This window comes from Schistocerca serialis, chromosome 1, assembly GCF_023864345.2.
Source record: "Schistocerca serialis cubense isolate TAMUIC-IGC-003099 chromosome 1, iqSchSeri2.2, whole genome shotgun sequence".
Classification (NCBI taxonomy): domain Eukaryota; kingdom Metazoa; phylum Arthropoda; class Insecta; order Orthoptera; family Acrididae; genus Schistocerca; species Schistocerca serialis.
This window is the reverse complement of record NC_064638.1, coordinates 827,282,944-827,304,558: the sequence shown is the minus strand read 5'-3', so window position 1 is coordinate 827,304,558 and position 21,615 is coordinate 827,282,944. Positions and strand designations below refer to the sequence as shown.

Here is a 21,615-nt window from a genome sequence, read left to right as displayed (position 1 = left end):
CAGTGTAATAGTGCATAAACCTGCCATGGGTGGCACAGGTGACACGTAGTATGGGCAGACCCATCGCGGAGGTGTTTACCTATGTCTGTAGGGCTAGTGCTTATTCAGAGTTTGACTACTGCGGGCTGCAACTAGCATATTGTGCCGTGTGTTGTGCTGAGTACTTAGCTGTCTGCACCAGCCATGCACTGAGTTCTTGTCATGCTCATCTTTACACGGGTTCATAATGACTGCTTCCTGTAGACTGACTCATTTCTCTCTCATGGACCCCCCTGTGGGCCTGGGGGTTAGAATAGGCCCGTAGTATTCCTGCCTGTCATAATAGGTGACTAAAAGGAGTCTCACACCTTTTGGCCTTTATGTGATGGTCCCCTGTAGGGTTTGGCCTTCATTTTTTCAAAATTTTCCCGAAGAACAAGCCAATTGGGGAAGGGCGCCTTTCATGTTGCATCGTATCCATTGTGCATTGGGATGTTCAGCCCACTTTCTTGTCTTGGCATTGCAGTCCCGCTTATCCTCCATCTCTTGAGTGAGGATGTCTTCCTGGGTGCGTTTTCCTCCACCCACTATGCAGTGTCGTTTTCTGCGCTAATGATGACCATGGAATTCTTTGCAAATCATATCCAGCATGGTAGCCAGTCCATTATGGTGGGGCCACCATGTACCCTGTTGGTTGTAGCCCCCAGACTCCACAGGGATTGCTCTGCTGGTGCCTTCGCTGTTAACTCCCCATGTATACCAAGGAGTAGATGGCCGTCACCCTGGAGCATCGGGACTCCCAGCAATGGCCATCCTGACAGATGGCCTCTGCTGTGGTTGGGTGGTGCCCGTGGGGAGGGCCTCTGGTCGGAGTGGGTGGCATCAGAGCGGATGATGCGTGATGAAGCGTACCACGTCACGACTTGCTGGTGATCAAACACCAGCAGTCTCTAAGCATTCCAAGTCTCAGTACAATGCAAAGAAATATGATTCTAAATCGTTCCCCTCCCTGGACACACAATGTGAAGAACGTCAGGCTAAGGATGGCAGCGAACCTAATTCGCCCTTGTACCTCGTGTGTATGAGAGCTGGTGGGGACTCCTTTGTCTCAATGAAGCCTGTTTTTTGTAGAGCATTTAGGGGACTAGTTTGGGACGAGGGGGGTGGAGGGCTTGTCCAAAATGGAATCAGGATCAGTCTTGATAAAAACGGCATCCTCTGCCCGGTCACAGGTATTACTTGCTTGTGACAAGCTGGGGGATGTTTCCGTTACCATCACGCCTCATAAGAGCTTAAATATGCTCCAGGGTATTATATTCCACAGGGACCTTCGTTTGCAGTCTGATGACGAGCTGCACACCAACTTAGAGCAACGAGGAGTTCATTTACTCTGGCACATCCATTGGGGTCCGAGGGATAACCAGGTTTCCATCGGTGCCTTCATTTTGGCCTTAGAGGGTGACTCATTGCCCGAGAAGGTCTAGGTGATGGTCTACCGCTTTGATGTCAAGCCATATATCGCTCCCCCAATGTGGTGCTTTAAGTGCTGGAAGTTCAGCCATATGTCTTACCACTGTACTTCCAGCATCACATCGAGATTGTGGACGTCCATCCCATCCCAATACTCAGTGTGCCCCACCTCCCATCTGTGTCAAGTGCGGAGAGCATCATTCCCCTTACTCACCAGACCGCAGGATTTTACAGCAAGAAAGGAAAATCGTGGGATACGAGACCCTAGTCTGACTGACCTACACTGAGGCCAAGAGGAAATTTGAGCACCTACATCCTATGGCTATGACCTCCTCTTATGCCGCCGCTATGAGAACAGTTGTAGCCCATCAGTTCCACGAGTTCCAGTTGGCTCTCAGAGCCGGAGACTACACCTGCTCCCTTGATGGTGGGGGGCACTTCCTTCCCTGTTGCTCCCGCACCACCTACCTCGGGAGCACTGTCCCCCAACCATCAGGGATTTCAGTCCCCACTTCTCAGCCAGAGAAGCGTAAGTCTTCTTCAGCTCCTCTCGCAAGGAAGGGGTCCTTTGGGTCCCTCCCTTCCCAGGTTTCTGCTAGTGGGAAAGATGACACCTGCCAGTGACTGAAGTGCCCAAAAGCAGCTTCACAATCACCCTCAGTCCCAGAGACTGAACCAGTTAAGCCCTCGCAGCCAGAGAAACCCAAGGATCAGAGAGAGAAATCCAGAAAGAAAACCCCCAAGACCAAGGGAATTGCTGTGGCACCCACACCACCACTGCCTACAAGCTCTGCGTCTGAGGATGAGGTGAAGATTCTGGCATCCGCCGAGGACATAGATCTCGTCAGACCCTCAGACACAATGGATATAGCCTGTTCAAGAAATAAGTCAGTGGCAGCAGGTGACCCTGTGGTGTAGACTGCCTCATTGAGTGTTTCATGCCTACCCGATCTCACAATCACGTCATCCTCCAGTGGAAATGCGGTGGTTTTTTCCACCACCTGGCTGAGCTATGGCACCTGTTAAGCTTTACACCTGCTTTCTTTATTGTCCTCCAGGAACCCTGGTTCCCAGCAATATGGGCCCCTGCACTTTGCGGCTACAGGAGATATTACAAGGACCATAGCAAATATAATAGTGTGAGGTGGAGTTTGCGTTGACGTCCTGAACTCTGTATGCAGTGAACCAGTGCCCCTTCAAACTCCTCTTGAAGCTGTGGCTGTCAGGATACAGATGACGCAGGAAATAACTGTCTGCAACGTATATCTCCCTCCAGATGGTGGAGTACCCTTGAACGTATTGGCTGCATTGATTGATCAACTCCCTAAACCTTTCCTACTTTTGGGAGATTTTAATGCCCATAACTCCTTGTGGGGTAGCACCACGCTTACTGGCCTTGGCAGAGAGGTCAAAAATTTACTGTCCCAGCTCGACCTCTGTCTCTTAAATACTGCGGCCGCCACACATTTCAGTGTGGGTCATGGCAGATACTTGGCCATTGATTCATCAATTTGCAGCCCAGGACTTCTCCCTTCTATCCACTGGAGAGCACATGACGACCTGTGTGGTAGTGACCGCTTCCCCATCTTCCTGTCACTCCCCCAGCATCATGCCCACGAACGCCTACCCAGAAGATGGGCTTTAAACAAAGCAGACTGGGTAGCCTTCACCTCTGCTGTCACTGTTGAATCTCCGCCATGTGGTCCATCAATGTTGTGATTGAGCAGATCACTACGACGATAATTAATGCGGTGGAAAACATGATCCCTTGTTCTCTAGAGTGCCCCCGGTGAAAGACAGTCCCTTGGTCGTTGCCGGCAGTCATTGAGGCAATTAAAGAGCATTGGTGAGCACTACAGCGATATAAGCGGCATCCTTCCCCAGAGCACCTAATAGCCTTTAAGTGGCTCCTTGCCCGGGTTCGCTTGCTTATAAAACGATGGAAACAGGAGTGTTGGGAGAGGTATGTGTCGACCGTTGGGTGCCATGTGTCACCTTCCCAAGTCTGGACGAAGATCAGACATCTTTTTAGGCACCAGCCCCCAAGAGGTGTCCCTGGCATTACCATCAATGGCGTGCTCTCTACCAACTACCGCCAGCCTTTTGCACCCTCAAATGGCAGATGGAAAGGAAAGTCCTCTTGTTCACTACTTACCACAGTGAACTCCGTAATTCCCCATTTACAGAGTGGGAGCCCCTCAGCACCCTTGCACATTGCGTCTTCCATAGCAATGGTGAGAGAGCACCATCATTCCAGTGCTAAACACCTGGTTGCCGTCTTTTTTGACTTACATAAAGCATATGACACAAGCTGGCGACATCATATTCTTGCCACATTGTATGAGTGGGGTCTTCGGGGCCCGCACCCGATTTTTATTCAAAACTTCCTGTTGCTTCATACTTTCTGTGTCCAAGTTGGTGCCTCCCATGGTTCCCCCTGTATTCAGGAGAATGGCATTCCACAGGGTTCTGTATTGAGTGTATCTCTATTCTTAGTGGCCATTAATGGCCTAGCAGCAGCTGTAGGGCCGTTGGACTCCCCTTCTCTGTATGCGGATGACTTCTGCATTTCGTATTGCTCCTCCAGTACTGGTGTTGCTGAGCGGTGCCTACAGGGAGCCATTTGCAAGGCACAGATTTCAGCTGCTAAGTCGTGTGTCGTGCACTTCTGTTGGCATCGTGCTGTTCATCCGGAACCTGAATTTTATCTTAATGATGATCCACTCACTGTAGTGGAGATATATTGATTCTTAGGACTGGTTTTCGATGCCCTATTGACTTGGCTACCTCATCTTTGTCAGCTTAAGCAAAAGTGCTGGCAACACCTCAATGCTCTCTGCTGCCCGAGCAACACCAACTGAGGTGCAGATCACTCTATGCTGCTGCAGCTCTACAGAGCCCTTGTTCAATCCTGCCTTGATTATGGGAGTCTGGTTTATGGTTTGGTGGCACCCTCAGTGTTGCATTTACTCGACCCAGTGCACCACTGTGGCGTTCGCCTAGTGACTGGAGCTTTTAGAACCAGTCCAGTGACCAGTGTCCTGGTGGAGGCTGGAGTCCCTCCATTGCGGATCTGACCTGCACAACTGCTCGCCAGTTATGTTGCACACATTCGTAGATCTCCTGAGTATCCGAATTACCATCTCCTTTTCCCACCCACGGCAGTTCATCTCCTGCATCGGCGGCCCAGGTCATGGCTCACGATTGCGGTTCGCGTCCGATCCCTTCTCTCCAAACTGGCATCCTCCCCTTTACCATCGCTCCTTGAGGTCCACTCACATACACCTCCATAGTGTACACCTCGGCTGAAGCTATGTCAGGACCTTTTGCATGGCCCTAAGGACTCTGTTAACCCCGCTGCTCTCCACTGTCACTTCCTCTTGATTCTTGACGTGTTCTGGGGCTCTGAAGTTGTTTATACCGATGGCTTGGTGGCTGATGGTAATGTTTGCTTTGCGTATGTCCACTGTCCACAGAGGCCATATTGAACAGCATTCCTTGCCTGCTGGCTGCAGTGTATTCACTGCAGAGCTTGTGGCCGTATCTCATGCACTTCAGTACATCCGTTCCTGTTCTGGTGAGTCGTTTCTTCTCTGTTCTGACTCCCTGAGCAGCTTATGGGCTATTGACCAGTACTACCCTTGCCATCCCTTGGTAGCGATCATCCAGGAGTCCATCTTTGCCCTGGAACGGTCCAGTTGTTCAGTGGTGTTTGTGTGGACCCCAGGACACGTCAGAATCCTGGGCAACAAACTTGTTGATGGGCTGGCCAAAAAAGGCTACATGTAAACTGCTCCTGGAGATGGGCATCTCTGAAACTGACCTGCGTTCTGTCTTTCGCCGCAAGGTTTTTTGGCTTTGGGAGACGGAGTGGCATAACAGTATGCACAACAAACTGTGTGTCATTAAGGACACTGCAAATGTATGGAATTCTTCCCTGTGGGCTTCTTGCAGAGAATCAGTTGTCCTTTGTCGGCTCTGCATTGACCATACATGGCTCACAAATGGTTACCTCCTCCTCCGTCATAAGGACCCACCTCAGTGTCGCTGTGGCTCCCAAATGACAGTCATCCACCTCTCGCTGGACTTGCTCCACTTTTAGCTGCTCTGTGGTGGACTTTTAACTTTCCCAGCACCCTTCCTTTGGTGTTGGGCGACAATGCCTCAACAGCAGCTTTAGTTTTACATTTTATTCATGAATGTGGGTTTTATCATTTGATCTGAGTTGGAGCACATGTCCTTTGTTCCTCTTTGTCCTCCACCCTATGGCTTTTAGGGTGGAGGTTTTAATGTGTCACAGAGTGGCTGACTTCTCCTTTTTTATTCTCATGGTCAGCCAGCCATGGTAATCTGCTTTCTTGTTTTTAATCTCTTCTCCCTGTTTCTTGTGTGTCTCTGTGGTTTTGTCCATTAGAGTGTTTGTTATCCATCTGTCATTTTTCTGGTTCTTCCTTTCTCCTGTTATTGTGCCATACGTCATCTTTGTTTTCTTCTTTCCCTTGGGTAATTGATAATTGTTCTACTGGGAACAAGGGACTGATGACCTTGCAGTTTGCTCCCTCCTCCCTTCCCCCCTTCTAAACCAAACAACCAGCCAACCAACCAACCAACCAACCCTCTCATGGGGTTCTGTTCCCCAGCTATTATCAAGCCACTGTCAGGCCATAAAGTATCTGCACCTATGGTGTAGTGAAGTGGTTTGTCATGCCTGTGTAGATACTGAAGTTTGTATGTGTGGCCGCATTGGGGATGAGAGCACCAGAACAGTTAACTTTGTTACGTCTGTTTTGATGTGTCCCTTCTTTGTGTAGTGGTTGTACATGGTATGGATCATTGAACTTGGTCCAAGGTCATATTTACTCATGGCATTGCACTCATTGATTGCTGTACAAATGAGGAAAGTTCCAGAAACTCAATCTCTTGGTGGAGATGCTGGATCTCACTGCCAATGTTGCGTAATAGTTTATGCCTGTGTCTCATGACAATGTTGTATTATTATGCGGAGCATGGAAAATACTTGTCTGATGTGAAACCACTGTAACGAAACTACTATTGTTACGTTACGTGGGGAAGACAGTGAAATTTTCCTGGAGCGCAAATTTTCAACATCGAAAAGAGATTATTTGATTTAAACAAAAAACCTCAAAAATTTGTTGTTATTTTTGTATTCCATAGGCCTCAAGAAACGTGTGATCATGGGGGTGTTTCTTACTGATCACATTGGCCCCCACCACTCAAAGAATTACTTTGAGACAAATGCAAATGTTTACTGCTAGAATAGTTTCCAAAACATTACACTTTAGTAATTAGTTCTGCAGTGACACTTATATAGTTCAGTTGATTTCTTATATGTATCTTAGTTTGGTGTAACTTGGAGTAATCTGCTTCCTCCTCCTCCTGCTGCTGCTGCTGCTGCTGCTGAAGTAGTCGTTTTCTCAGTCCATTTCATCTGCTAACTGGATCAAGTTATTTGAATTCCATGAAATAATCCAGGTACTAAGTCGCTTTTATAGTGGTTTATTTATGACAAGCTGCACCATTTCTTCTTAGTGGGAGCCTACTCCACATAACAGGCTACATAGTCACAATACTGTATTACAACAATTACATGATTGCACAGACGTGCGAGACAGTGGTTGCGTCTTAAAACTGTCTCCAACTGGCCATTCTTGAGTCTTCCGCTCTTCCTATTTATATGTTTATTAACAATCAAGTCAACAAAACTACACCATAAATTTATTAAATTAGCAATTAAAAGTTCAACATTTTTATGAGTAACTATCCACAAAACCTTGCTTATTTCATGCTGAAACTGGCAATTGCAATAGAAAAGACTTTTACATTGAATATACATCATATTATATAAAATACTGAAAGGTAACACAATGTTAACCTAAATTTTCTTAATTATGGCTTCATTTGTACAAGCAAAATATTGTGAACATAAATTGGACTAGCATGACCTACTAGTAACCAAATGGAATAATAAATTTTATGAGATTTAATGAATTACCAAAATCACTTATTAGATACCATGGGAATTACAGAATTTTCAAAATAGGAATGTAAAAACAAAAGGGTTCTTTTATTTCACTACTCTTATTTAGGGGTATTGATAAAATGAGCACCCACGTATGATGATGATAACTTTTATTTAACAAAACTACAGGAGCACAGTTTGACAAAAATGAACATATCATACAATGAACAAACAACACTTTCAAAGAACAAAAGTCGAATTCTATGGATCAGTAACTTATTCTCACAACATGATTAGCTGATCTAACAATGTGGCAGTTTCAAGTGTTTACTCATACCGAGTATATCTGTCATGTATTAACTTATTGGACACTTGTTTTGGAGGACAATGATTCAAATCTCTGTCCGGCTATCCATATTTAGCTTTTCTAGTGATTTCCCCAAATCTCTTAATGCCAGGATGGTTTCATTGAAAAGGCCCTGCCAGTTTCCTTCCCGATCATTCTGCATTCCGAGTATGTGTTCTGTCTCTAATTACATTATTGTTGACAGGACTTTAAACCTCAATCTTGCTTCTTCTTCTTCTTTTAGAGTATGTGAGCATTAGAATTTTCATGAGGCTCTTTCCTGTAATACTGGAATTGTGGACAAGTCAGAATTCTCTCTAGGCCTGACTGAAATATTTTTAGAGCTATGGGCTGTTGATAAAAATGTAGACATCTACATCCATTGTCCCCATGCATCTTTTTACCTGGCATTTCAGCCTCCATTCTGAGTTCATCTGGAACTGGCTGCCCAATGATTCTACGAAGATGACAGATTATCAATATGCAAGAATTTTTAGTATCATATCCAAGAGTACAATTGCAGAAATGTTCCATTTGATAGGAGAAACTAATTTCCTTCCATCATATAAGCTTGTGCTCTGTCCCCCAATGACCTTCTCTGTGATGGAATGATAAACCCTTATATTCCTTTTAAACAAATAATTGCTTGTAGGTTCTGTGGATAAACTCCAGGAATTGTTTTGATAACTCATGTTTGGTGAACTATTGTTATGTGTCTGGAAGCTGAACTGTTATATGTGTTGACAGAAGAAGACTGAAAGATTCATGTTTATTTTTCCAGCAAACTGTGAAAGAGAGCTTGCTGTCTGGAGCTATACTTAATTATGTTTTTGTCCATCCGTGCACATACACCTTCACCTGCACCCCCTCCCCCCCCCATTCCACCCACCACACATGTCCGCTCCTCCACCTCCTTAATTTGAGGAAGAAATATGTGAAAATATATGCATTATATGGAAACTAATCATGTACTGTGGTAAAACCAGAAAGGAATATAATCTAAGCGTTTGAGATGTGGTGTTACAGAAGGATTCTAAAAGTTAGGTGGATGGCAAGGAAGAGCATATGTGGAAAACGCTGACAAGAAGAAAGGACTCAATGATGGGACGTATGTTACATCAAGGAATATCTCCAGTACTTCTAGAGGGAGCCATGACCTGCTCATTTAGCATACTGTGCAGCACACTATTTGTGAGTGTGTGGTGAGCCAGACATGGACTGAATCTGTGCGGTGGATTAATGACTGTGTACTGGAACACTGGTCAGCCTGATTGTGGGTTTAGGCTGTTTCCCATGCTTGTTTGGTCAAGTTTTGGTCTGGTCCTGAAATTTCATCTTAAAGAATACAATACACAGACAGTTAAAATACGAGAACACACAGAGAATGGTATACATGATTTGCAGACGGATGGTGAACACACCTTTCCTCCCTTATGTTACTTTGGTATGGTGTCAGGTAGGCTGTTCATCTTCAAAGTTAAATTGTACAATAAAATCTCCCAAATTCTGATAGAAATGAACCCTGTACTAGATGAGACAAACACGCACAGTATTTATTATAGCTTTTGAGCTCTTGCTCTTACTCTTTTTCTTGTACAAGTACATACATTCACACACAAAGCCACCTAAATGTGCACACTCGTGACTGTGGCAAGACTGTTGATTACTGATAGCTGGTGGGTGGACACATGGAGGTGGGAAGGGTAGGGAAGGATGCACAAGGCAAGGAGAGGGTAGTGTTATAACTCCGAACACAATATGACATGGTCATGAGGAACCATCAGCTATTTATTATGTGACAGCATGACAGCATAAACATAAGTAGTCCAATACAGTTTAGCAGCATGTACAAGACATCCCACTGCAAGAGAAGACACTACAGGATCATTGAGAGGCTTAGCTGTGTTGCTGGTGTGTGGCCTGGGCATTGACAGAGTAGCCACAGACCGCATAGGGAGGGTGGCAGGCATGGTGCAGGCGATGTGCTGCCCACAGTGAATGACAGTGGAGTTAGAAAGTGAATAATATCAGACAAAGTACATGACTGACTGAGCAGTCAAGGTGTGGCAGTATTTATGGCAGCCATGAGGGACATTATTGGCCGGGGTGGTGACACGGTGGCACACTTACTAGACAAGTGTAGCACTGCACTGACACAACCATCGAGAGCCATTTGTTTCAGCGGGCATCCAACTTCAGTGTGGCCTGATACCAGATCCCTCACCCCAGAATGGGTGCATACAGGCAGAAATGTCCCGGACTGTGTTGGCGGGGTCCATCAGAACATTACTGGAGATGGGCGATCCAGGGGGAACCACTGATCCACAGGGAGACAGAGGGGAGGGCTGGGGCAACAATGGGACATCTGCAGTAGCTGCTTGCGGTTCTGGTCATCATGCCGCATTGGCACCAGAGGACAGTGAAAGGGGGAGCAGAGAGGATGCTTGTGTCCTTGGCCTAAGCTGGTTGTGGCGATGGCGCTCGAGCTGATGACGTAACTTGTCACTTGTGGATGGACACTACTATTGCTGGTTTCCAAACCTCAGCAGTCCCATAGGAGTATGCCCGTACTGCCGTGCCAGTGATGTAACATCTGGAGGGACAGGAGTGAGGTTCTGACAGTGATAGTGACAGCAGATGAAGCAAGGTCGTAGACTGGTGACCATGGAGAAGCTTCGCAGGGCTATGATTGTTAATTGGTGTGGTGCAATAAGTGCTCAAAAACAAAATAAGGGCAGCCATAGTGGCACGGAGGATTCAATACCCTTCTTCCTCTGCTGATTAAAAGTCCAGACCAGATGTTCAGCATCACCATTAGAGGAAGGATGGAACAAAGGACTACAGATGTGTTTGATTCCATAGGCGGTGCAGAAGCCCTTGAAGGCAGAGGCTGTGAACTGTGGGCCATTGTCAGAGACTAATGTGCGAGGCCACCCTTCAATGGCCAAAACTTGGGCTAAGGCTGTAAGGGTGGCCTCAGCCGTGGCGGATGCCATGCATATGACATAGGGGTACTTCAAGTGAGCACCCACAATGAGCAACCACATAGAACCCAAGAATGGGCTGCAAAATTGAGATGGATGCAGTCCCGAGGAGGCTGCCAGGGGGTAAAGAACAGAAAGGGTGCCGACTGGTGGTGGGCTCATGCTGCACAACTACAGACCACCTTTTGGATGTCGCCATTGATCCTGGGACAGTACGCATGCATGTCAGCATCTTCATGCGGGACATGCCCCAATGACCCTGGTGGAGCAAACTCAATACCCGATGATGCAATTCCACCAATATAACCACTCGGTGTGCATCCTTCTCAGTATCGAAAAGATTAATGCCAGCCACAACTGACTGGCCGTGAGAAAGTCATTTCCAAGGGTGGAGCTCTGTCGTCAAACGATGAATGAGATAATGGAGTCAGCCATGGGTTGCATAGTGAAGGGCCTGTCACTTGGACATAAGGGGAAAACCATCCAACATATGTTGACTCTCAGCATCAATGTAGAAGCAGAGCACCTCCTGTTGGTCAAACTCTGGGTCTGGGCCAACCAGTAGAAGGAAAAATGAATCAGCATTAAAATGCTGGGCTCTCAGCTTGTACTGGATAGTACGATTGTAGGCACTGAAGAACAATACCCAGCACTGAAGGCATATGCGCCCTGAGTAATGCCAACAATGGCTTGTGAATTGGAATTAGAGAGCACTGTGTTCTGAAAAGGTATACATGAAATATCTTGACTGTGAACACTATTGCCAAGGCCTTCTTTTCGGTCTGTGAATAGTTGCACTGTGCTGGGGTCAAGGTCTTGAATGCATTTGCAATAGGCTGTTTGGAACCATCCCTATTCCTGTGTGCCAAGACTTCTCCAATACCATATGCGGATGCATGGGTGGCCGCTACCAATGGGTGGTCAGGAGAAAAGGGCATGAGGCAGGGTGTGAATGTCAGCATAGTTTTAAATTTGACAGAAGTCTGGTTGCCGGAAGGGGTTGAGGTAGAAGGGACCCCATTTTTATGCACTGCTGAGAGATTGTGCAATGTGGGCTGCCTGGGTAAGAATTTAGCATAATAGTTAAGCTTGCCCAAAAACGCTTGTAATTTAGGGTAAGTTTGTCAGGTGAGGTAAAGAAGTGATTGTGGCGAAGTTCTGATTGGGAGACCAGATACTCTCTTTGGAGAGCCAGTGCCCCAAGTACTCCACTCCTGGCTGAAAAAATCTGCACTTCTTCAAACAACAACACAGGCCTGCTTCCTGCAGGGTCATGAGCAGGGTACAAAGGTTTGCCAAATGCACTTGGTGAGAGGATCCTGTGACAATAGGTCATCCAAGTAATTGAGACAAGCCAGAATATGCCACATCAGCTGTTCCAGAAATTGCTGGAATATTGCAGGGGCTGAGGAAATGGCAAAGGCGAGTCACTTGTACATATTCCACCCAAACGGCATGTTAAGAATGACAATGTTCCGAGATGCTTTATCTAAGGGCTGTTGGAGGTATGCATCAGCGAGGTTGATCTTGGAAAAATACTCCCCATCAGCCAGTTTCATAAGGAGATCTTCTTGCTGGGGAATAGGATAGGTTCCTATCTGTGACTGAGCATTGATGGTCATCTTGATATCACTACACAGGCAAAGAGACTCGTTTGACTTCCAGATGATGTCTAGGGATGTGGCCCAAGCACTAGATTTGACAGGTCTGACAACCACAGCTGCTTGCAGACAATCGAGCCCACGAGGTCGCCACAATCAGTGTGGTGCAGTAAAAATGAGGTGTGGTATCTGGCCAAAGGCTGATGTGCACCTGAAAGTCTGAAGCTCAACCCAAATCTGATTGAAAGAGAGACGGAAACTCTGTGCAGATGTTGTCCAGTTCCTGGAAAAGGACTGCAGTGGAAACCACCTTGACTTCATCCAAGACAAAAAATCCAAACACCGTGAAGGTGTTGAGGTCAAAAATGGTGGTAGCTGACAAATGGTCAATGACAAAGAGCATCAAAAGCCGGGTAACATATTTTTAAGTTGCCACAGTTGAGAACTACCCATGAAGAAGACTCATTCCATCTCCATAGGCCACCTAAATGTGGAGGATGATGACAAGTCAGGTGAACACAGTCAGACATAAGTTGCCTGATTGATCAAATAAACGGTGGCCTGAGTGTCCACTTGAAAATGGATGTCCTGGTGGGACATGCAAAGGATGAGAAACAATTTCTGCGTTAAGGGTCGCCGTTGGGGACTACTGATCACGGCACATATACCGTGTCCTGGTGTGGTCATGGCACTGGGTGGGACGGATTATGTGGCTGTGACATACTGAGTGGAGGTGCCCCAACTTCTGGACAGTCTGCTCGGGAGTGAGAGAAAAAACACTGCGGCCCCCATAGCCATCGTCAAGGAGTGACTGGTGGCTCAGAAGTCATAGAGACATCTGACAAAGACGAATCACGACATTGCTGCAATCTGGCGGTCATCCTACGATGACGACGCTGGGGTGGCGCACATGGTGGTGCATGAACTGCCGCCACTTGCGGCCTTGCCATGAGATGTTTGTTAGCCACCTGTACAATTTCAAATAAATGAGTGGTGCGCAAATGTCCTCTAATGATGGTTTATCTTGTTTCAGCATCACCATGTCAAGCTCTGAGTCAGGCACCAGTTGAATCACCAGATCATGAATCAAGGAATCGGTGTAGGAAGCCTTGGTTAACCCAAGTAAAATCACATTTTCGGCTAAGTCCTTGTAAGTCAGTGACCCATGAGTGGTATGATTGTCCGAGCTGTTTATAATATTGATGAAATACCAGCATGGAGGGAACCACATGGTACTGCTAGGAATAATAATTAGTCAGCAGACTGCAGATCTCCTGAAAGAAGAGGGTGACAGGGTCAGACAGAGGTGCCAATTTTTGGAAGAGAAAAAAATGTGTCTGGGATTGCCCGAGACAGAAAGAGTGACTGCTGCAATGAACCGTCTGTGTGTGTCGAGTGCAGGAAGCTCTGGTCCTTGGGGCGCAACGGCCTCCTACACACACAACTTGTCTGCTAAGAGCTGAAGCAACTTTTTTAACAAGTCTGTCTGTATCTTCTACAGGTGCATCAGCTGCTGGTGTTGCTCAAGCTGCCTAATCAGTTTAGCTTCCATACTATGAAATAACTTCCTTTTTCCTCATCACCAATTGCTATATCTGTGAGTCACTGGATACCGGTGCACACATTAGTGAGCAGGTGAGAATGATGACAATGCTAAGAGGAAAGATGGGATTCAAACCCGTGTTGGAATTGAGCAACAGGGCAGATGAACAGCAGACCTGACACAACAAGAGCAAGGCTACAACAAAATGCAACAAACCTTCATCAGCATTCTGAAAAGATTGAGCCAAAAATTGAGGACCAGTGTCTGATACCCCATTGATGGAAAAAAATTGATGGCAAGTACCTTGACTGTCATGTCTGCTGTGATAGGTGGACAGTGAACAACATAAGGAAACTTAGAAAAGGTATCAGCAACCAACCAAAAAGTGTCTATAAAGTTCCATCAAAGTCAGTATGGATTCTTTCCCAAGGAAGCGGGGGTGCTGTGAAAAAAGAGTGTGTAGTGCTGTCTGTTAATTTGGACACTTGAGGCAGGCTGTGATCGAGCACTCCATCTTGCAGTCTATACCAGTCCAAAACATGTGCTGGCATGCCTATTGTCTAGTGCACAAGGCTCCCCAATAACCTGAAGTAACAGGTTGAGAACTTCCCAATGCAGTGCTGCTGAAATTACAACATGAGAAGTACCCCTTGCAACCAACATGAGAATAAAACCATCTAACAAGGAAAGATGGTGACAGAATGCATAGAAGTTCCACAACAGGTTGGATGCTCGGCTTGGTGTAAAACAAGGCTGGTAATTGGGAAACCATCAATAGTCTGTCTCTGTTCCATGTCAGGTTGAGAACACAACAGTTTCTCCTGATCAAACAACAGACAGGGCCTCATGGGAACCGAGACAAAGCATCTGAATTTATATGCTGTGACACAGGACAGAAATGACTCTTGCAATTATATAATGACAAAAATAAGGCTTAACGTTGAATGCGGTGAGCAGCTTTGTCAGGTAAAGCATCTAAAGGGTGAAAAGAGTAAACTAAAGTTTTGTGATCCATGACTAAGTGGAACTTTGTACCGTATAAGAACATATGAAATTTCTCTGTGGTATAAATGATTGCAAGGGCTTCTTTTTCAGCTTGTGAGTAATGCTACTGAGATGCATTGAGTGTTTTGGATGCAAAGACGATAGGTTGCTCACAGCCATCCAGATGACAATGGGCCAGAACCACCCCCATCCCATACTGACGTGCATCTGTGGCCAAGACTAAATATTTTCCAGGTTGAAAAGCTGCAAGGCAAAGTATGGAGTGTAACTTGTTTTTAAGTTAATTAGATGCATGTTCACAGGCTGGCAATCACTTGAAAGGAATATTTTTGTGAAGCAACTGGTGGGGAGGATGAGCCAGAGTGGCTGCACCTGGTATGAACCTGTGATATTACACTGTTTTACCAAGTAATGCCTGTAGTTTCTGCATATTGGTTGGGTGAGACAAAGCCATAATAGTGGTGACATGTCATCCCAGGAATCGAACATCCTGTCTGGGCAGTTCATGACCGAGTTGCACAGTAGATGGTTGAAAGCAGTAAATCAGTTATTGAAGTCATTTGTATTGTGGTGTGTAGCATGGTTGGAAACTGGGTGGTCAGATCTGCAATTTGCCACAGTTTGGATGTTGCCATTCATGCGTGTAGACAGTTCATTACTTGTCATGCCCACACAGGATGCTGCACAGCAACTGCAGCATAGCTGATATACGACATGGCTGCTTTCACCCATAGCCCTGCCCTTTGTAAGGCACAAAATGCCCTTGACTGGACTGCAGTAGAACACGTTAGGTGGGTGTGTGGAGCAGGTCTCTACCTTACTACTTCGCCTCATATGTAATGGAAAGCAGGAGTTGTCAAAATAATGCCGACAACCATACCAGAGCCTCTATTGACACACAGTATCCTACCAGTTCATCTATAAACAGATCATCCATGCCATCTCATTCTCTGACAGCAGTACACCTGTTAACCATCTGCTAACCAGCACTCCTTTCATTACTCAGTATTTCCCTGGCCATGAAAAGTTCAACCACATTCTTCATCAGGACTTTGATGACCTCTTGTTGTGTCCTGAAATGAGGGATATCCTATCCACATCATCCAAAGTTGTGTTCTGCCACCAACCAAACCTACAGAATATCTTTCTCCATCCCTGTTCCCATCCCTGTCCCCCGGGTCGTTCCCTTGTAATTGGCCCAGATGCAAGACCTGTCCCATACACCCACCAACCACCACCTGCCACAATCCAGTAACATGCATTTCTTACTCTACAAAAGGCAGGGCATTCAATGCATCAGAACACAAAATACTTCGACACCTGCTTCACTTGGTAAGCCATTTGGATACAGCATTCCAGCGGTAGTTTCTCTATCCTAAGCAGGTGGGAATTGTCTCTCAGGCATATCCTACACTCTCGCATTTCCCCTGGCCCTAAACCTCCACTAGCCTATTTTCCACTGCCTCATTTTACCTTTTTGCTTCTCTCTTCTGTCCACATCATTCCTCTCATGTCCAGATCATTTTCTGTCTTTCCACACCTCTCTTGTCTCCCCACCACCACTTAGAATCATCTGCCCCCCCCCCCCCCCTCACCTTCCCTCTCCCCCCCTTTTCCTCTACTCATTCTTTCTCTCTTCCCTACTTATCTCCCTCCTCATCCACTTCTCCCTCTCTCTACCTCATATATGTTCTACCCTCTCACGTTATTGCGCTGCCCACTCATCCTTTCTCTCTTCCCTACTTATCTCCCTCCTCATCCACTTCTCCCTCTCTCTACCTCATATATGTTCTACCCTCTCACGTTATTGCGCTGCCCCTAAGTTTGCCTCGCACAATCCTGATGCCTCCTCCTCATCTCGAGCATTCTTTCACACCCCCTTCCTGTCTCCAACTTCCCAGGCAATTACTATCAATGATCAATAGTCAGCTTGTGTGTGTGTGTGAATGTATGTACTTCTTCTAGAGAAAGAGGAAGAGCTTGAGTGTTTGCTGTTGTGTTTTCCTATGGGCAACACATCGGTCAGCTATATGTGAGCAGTTGCCGTACCTCTGTTTTGTGTATTGTTAAATCCAAGAATTTCCATTGTTATTATACAAATAAAAATTTACATTTTATGAACTCAGTTTACTGTGAAATAACATTTCTTGTGGGGTTCTCAGTGAATGGGCTGCACTAATCGGCTTACTGTATCAGTGTTCCTACTTTAAGGAACCCATCACCAATAAAAAAACATATGTAACCTGTTGTATGTGCTACATGTCACTGATGCTGTGCTGCTTGCTAATTATCAGTTGTGGTGAAAATTTGTTTATTACATCAATACTCACTGGGTTTTTATGCTAATTGAAATGGCAGTGAAATTCTTTTAAATGAAGCAGAATATTTACTAAGCTTTCTGTTGTCAATGTTCCATAGAATTTGTTTTCACATGTTCTAATGACTTAAATCCACGACCATGCAAAAATAAACTGTTTAGAAGAAACACTATAGTGAAAGAATTTGTCAGTGTAATAACTAGTCTTTCACCTAGTACATACAATTATGTTAATGGAAACAATTTAAACATAATATTTTTCCCTAGAGGATAAGGAAGTCGAGATTAGTACTTCATAACAAAAAAGTTATTTACAATCAGTGCAGCATGTATTCTGCACAGAGTAAGAGAACTTATTCCATACAAGTCATTGTTCAACAGTTAAAGCAATTAAGTTGAAATCTGAGGTGTGCAAATTGTTGGACCTTAAATAACACTTCCTCATATGGTATACTCTTTTTTGGCATATAGTACTCATTAGACATGTTTATATAGCAGCAAATTAGACAATTTTTCATTGTATCAGTACACATCTATTTGCATCATTATAAAAAACATGAGATGCACACTCTCTCAGAGCTGAGCATAACTCATTTTCATTGCATTGCATTGTCTTGGCCTCTACATTAAAATATCACCTAATTTGGAAGTTCAAGATATCTGTTCTTTCCACTATAATTTTTCATTTGCCTCATTTTTTTATGATGAGTGGTGACCTTTCCAACCTTTTCTGAGGTTACTTTATTAGCAATTGAATGGCAACACTGTTTAATTCATTCATTGTAGAATTTAATTGAAAAGGAAATAACTGAAGAATTTAAGTTCAAACTAAAGGCACTTGCATGTGCATAAGAAAAATTTTTCTTGTTTTTTTCTTTTTACAGAAGCCCATCCAAGTCTAAGAAGTCTAAATCATTTAAATTTCCGAGCAAGAAAGAGAAACGGGAAAAATCAAGAGAAAAGGAAGTCAAAGAAAAGGAAAGAGACTCTGAAAAAGAAAAAAAGAAGGAAAAGGAAACAAAAATGAAACTGAAATTAAGGGAACGCAAAAAATCAAAACATTTGGAAGATGGTTCAATCTTTGGTGGTAACCTATATTTCACATCATATAAAACCTACTTATGACAGTTTAATACCTATTGTCATATCTTTCTCTCCTTACACTGAACTCTTTTCTCATCCTCTTAAACCGTATGAGGTTCTAAAACCATGCTGTATGCCTCTTACATGCCTTTGTTCTCATTTAATCCAGATATCTTTTTCCCTGAACTGTTGAAAAATGAATGTATACCAGAGTCACCGCTTGTTTAATGTGGTTAATATGGGGTCCCCCAATGATATTTGTTAGCTGTGCTCAGTATGCCTGCTGCTATCTAAAAAGTTCACCATTGTGATAGATTTTTATCATATCAAATGGACGTCATTAATCCAAAGGTAATGAATTACATTGAAACTGTTGTGCAACTTAAAAATTATTGCCAGATGACATCAAATGAAACAGTTATAATTAATTTAACTGTGTGTTTATCACAGGTGTGATCTACATAGTCAGGGTCCCTGTTTTAGTTTGCACAATTGCTTTTCATCCAGGCTTGTTTGTTGCATTCTTGGAGTCATGCAATCTCTTGTCTTTCTCTTCATATTTTCACATATAATTCTGAAACACACCTTATTTTAAATACTGTACCCTAATAATTTATTATAAATTGTTCTTTTTGTGTGTGTGAAGTTTACTGCAAATTGGTACTGTCTCAGCACAGTCTGACTTTTCATGTGTTTGCTCTAAACATTTGTGACATTAACCAAAAGTATTTATGTGTGTGCCATCCATGTATTTGAATGTGATAAATCCATTCTGTTTCAGTATAGCTTCATTTATAATATAGTGACTGATTCATTAATAAGCCACTTTATGTAGTACTAATTGTTTGTGATAAGTTAAAACTGCAAAACAAACCAAGTACTGAAGGCAGACAGACACCTCTTTCCTGGACAGTACTCCCTGAATTGAACTGTCTGAGCTAACATCAGTGCAGTACTTCAGCTAGTCATTGGCACTTATGCATTCCGTTAAAACTCTATGGAAGCCCTCCTACCATGTAGAAATGACAAGACTGGCAAACAGCTTTACGATATCACACTTACTAGCTCACGTGAACTTCCACACAGAGAAGCCTGCCCTGCTGCTCATTATTCAGTCACTGAGCATTGGAATGATTAATTGCAGCTGTTCTTCATTAGTTACAATTACCAGTTATTGTTACTGACTGATATGTCATTCCACTTAAGTGTAGAAATATATTAGTACAGCATTTGAAATCAGAGATACAATTTCATTGTTATAACATTATGCAGATTTTGACTTCTAAGCAGACTGCAATCAGGTAGAATGACACATTATTGATATTCTACTCCTGTGTGTCCATTATGATTTCTTCTCAGTTTTGGCTGTCTTATTTACTTGTAATTGGTATCACATGTGAGCTTTTCTCATAAAACTTCTTACACTGTTTAATTAGAATTATAATGCTTCAACCAAGAGTGGTAGTTCTTTCTTTTGACTATAAACTGCTCAGAAAAATTCCCATTCCCTACTTCCTTGTGTTCCACACTTCTGTGGGATTTGTACTGTTGTTTTTAAAGAGCATCCAGTAGCCAAACTGATCATGTGGAGATGGTTACATACTGTCTGGGATGATGCAGCACTCTCAGTTGCCTTCAAAAAAGTAGTGCACTGTTGTATTCTTCTCAGGAAGCCTATGAAACATGATTTGCAGGTGCCGCTCATCAGCTGGTGTTGTTGACAGTGGACAACCACAATGAGGCTGATCTTCAGTGTTTTGTATCTCATGATAATAGTTGAAAGTTTGAATGATACCAGTGTGGTGTACACCAATTCAGTAGGGAACTACCCATGCTGACAACCCTTATTACCATAAAGTGACAATGTGGACCAGGTCTAAGATCAAAACAATCCTTAAGACATGTTGACAGACAGAACAGTGCAAACATGGAAACACAACACACTTAAGAGAGCTGCATAGAAATTGCAGCTCTACCTTTACCTCCATTTAAACATTTTAGTTTAGATAGTGAATTCCTATGATCAAGAAGAATATTTAGAAACAGGTTTATGATTTTAAAAAGTGAACTATGCTAATCATGTGGGCAGTGCATAACTGTTTTTGAGCAGTTTATATGGAAGTACATGATGGATAGTAAACAAGGTAAATTATTTCAATTAAACAAATAAGTGAGCTCTTATTTCAGATTGTGGCACAAAGTTTTTCCTTCATGCTGTTTTGAAGAGATTACACAGTAATTTTAATTAATTTCTTTTTACTGCAATCGCTGAGTGCATTGTTTAATCGTGATATAAGGAGAGTGCATTTCTTCATTAAGAAGTCGTGACATTTTTTGGTTGAGTAGAACTTTAGACATTAAAGAATAAATGTACTTATTCAAAATATATTGGGAATATCAGAAGACACATGGGATATAATAATTAATATGAATTTAACAAATATATAATCAAAAAAATTATTTCAGATTGTAAAAAAAGTATTTGCAGTGTTCTTTTATTGGAGTGTAAACAGTGCTGCATAGAAGTTTTATTATTTCCCTTTTTACAGTAATCAATCAGTATAGTATTTGGATTAGTTTATATAATACATTTCAGATTTCTGGCGTTGTATGATGAGGCTAACAATGCCCACATGTTACATCAGTAGCTGTAACTATTTTCGAAATGAGTTCTTGAATATTTCAGGATACTATTATCTGTGCAAACATTAAATAATCCAGACTATAAAAACATGGCAAACACAAAATATTTCAATAATCTGAGAAGGAAATTTGCCACTCACCATATAGCAGATATACTGAGTTGCAGATAGGCACAACCAAAAATATTTCAAGATATTTGTTTTTGTCTTGGGAGTGGGGGGACATTTTGTTCCCAGATGCAAAATGTCTGCCAACAATTTTTCAGTTAAAAATACCACCACTTTGTGTAAGCACACTAAAGTCCAAATCCAAAAGCAGGGAAATCATTGAAATATAACATATTTATTACAGACACCAATGTGCAGCCAGAACAGAACTAACCTCCTGGATGGAGAGTGCAGTTTTTTGTTCAACATCAAATATTCCACAGTGCTTGTATTGATACAAACATTGAATATTCCAGAATATACGAACATGACAAATGCAATATATTTCAAGAACATTCAGACCTGCAGCATGCCAGCCAGTGATGTTAAACACTATGCCACACTGCTAGCACCACAGCTTGTGGTGTTACTTCCTCTCATGAAAAACAGTGACGTACTGTTTCAGAAGTTCTCATTTAACTCGGCTATACCACTCAGGATATAGATCTTGTCAATTT

At 43.6% G+C, this 21,615-nt stretch overlaps 1 protein-coding gene across 2 annotated transcripts in view; it reads left to right on the top strand.

Moving 5' to 3' along the window:
- LOC126484606 (ralA-binding protein 1) overlaps positions 1-21,615 on the top strand; it is a 124,660-nt gene that overhangs the window by 41,369 nt on the left and 61,676 nt on the right. For both annotated transcript variants that reach the window (XM_050108185.1, XM_050108194.1), the window contains exon 4: positions 18,110-18,312. In XM_050108185.1, coding sequence (XP_049964142.1) covers positions 18,110-18,312 — 203 coding nt within the window. The remainder of the gene's footprint in view (positions 1-18,109; positions 18,313-21,615) is intronic.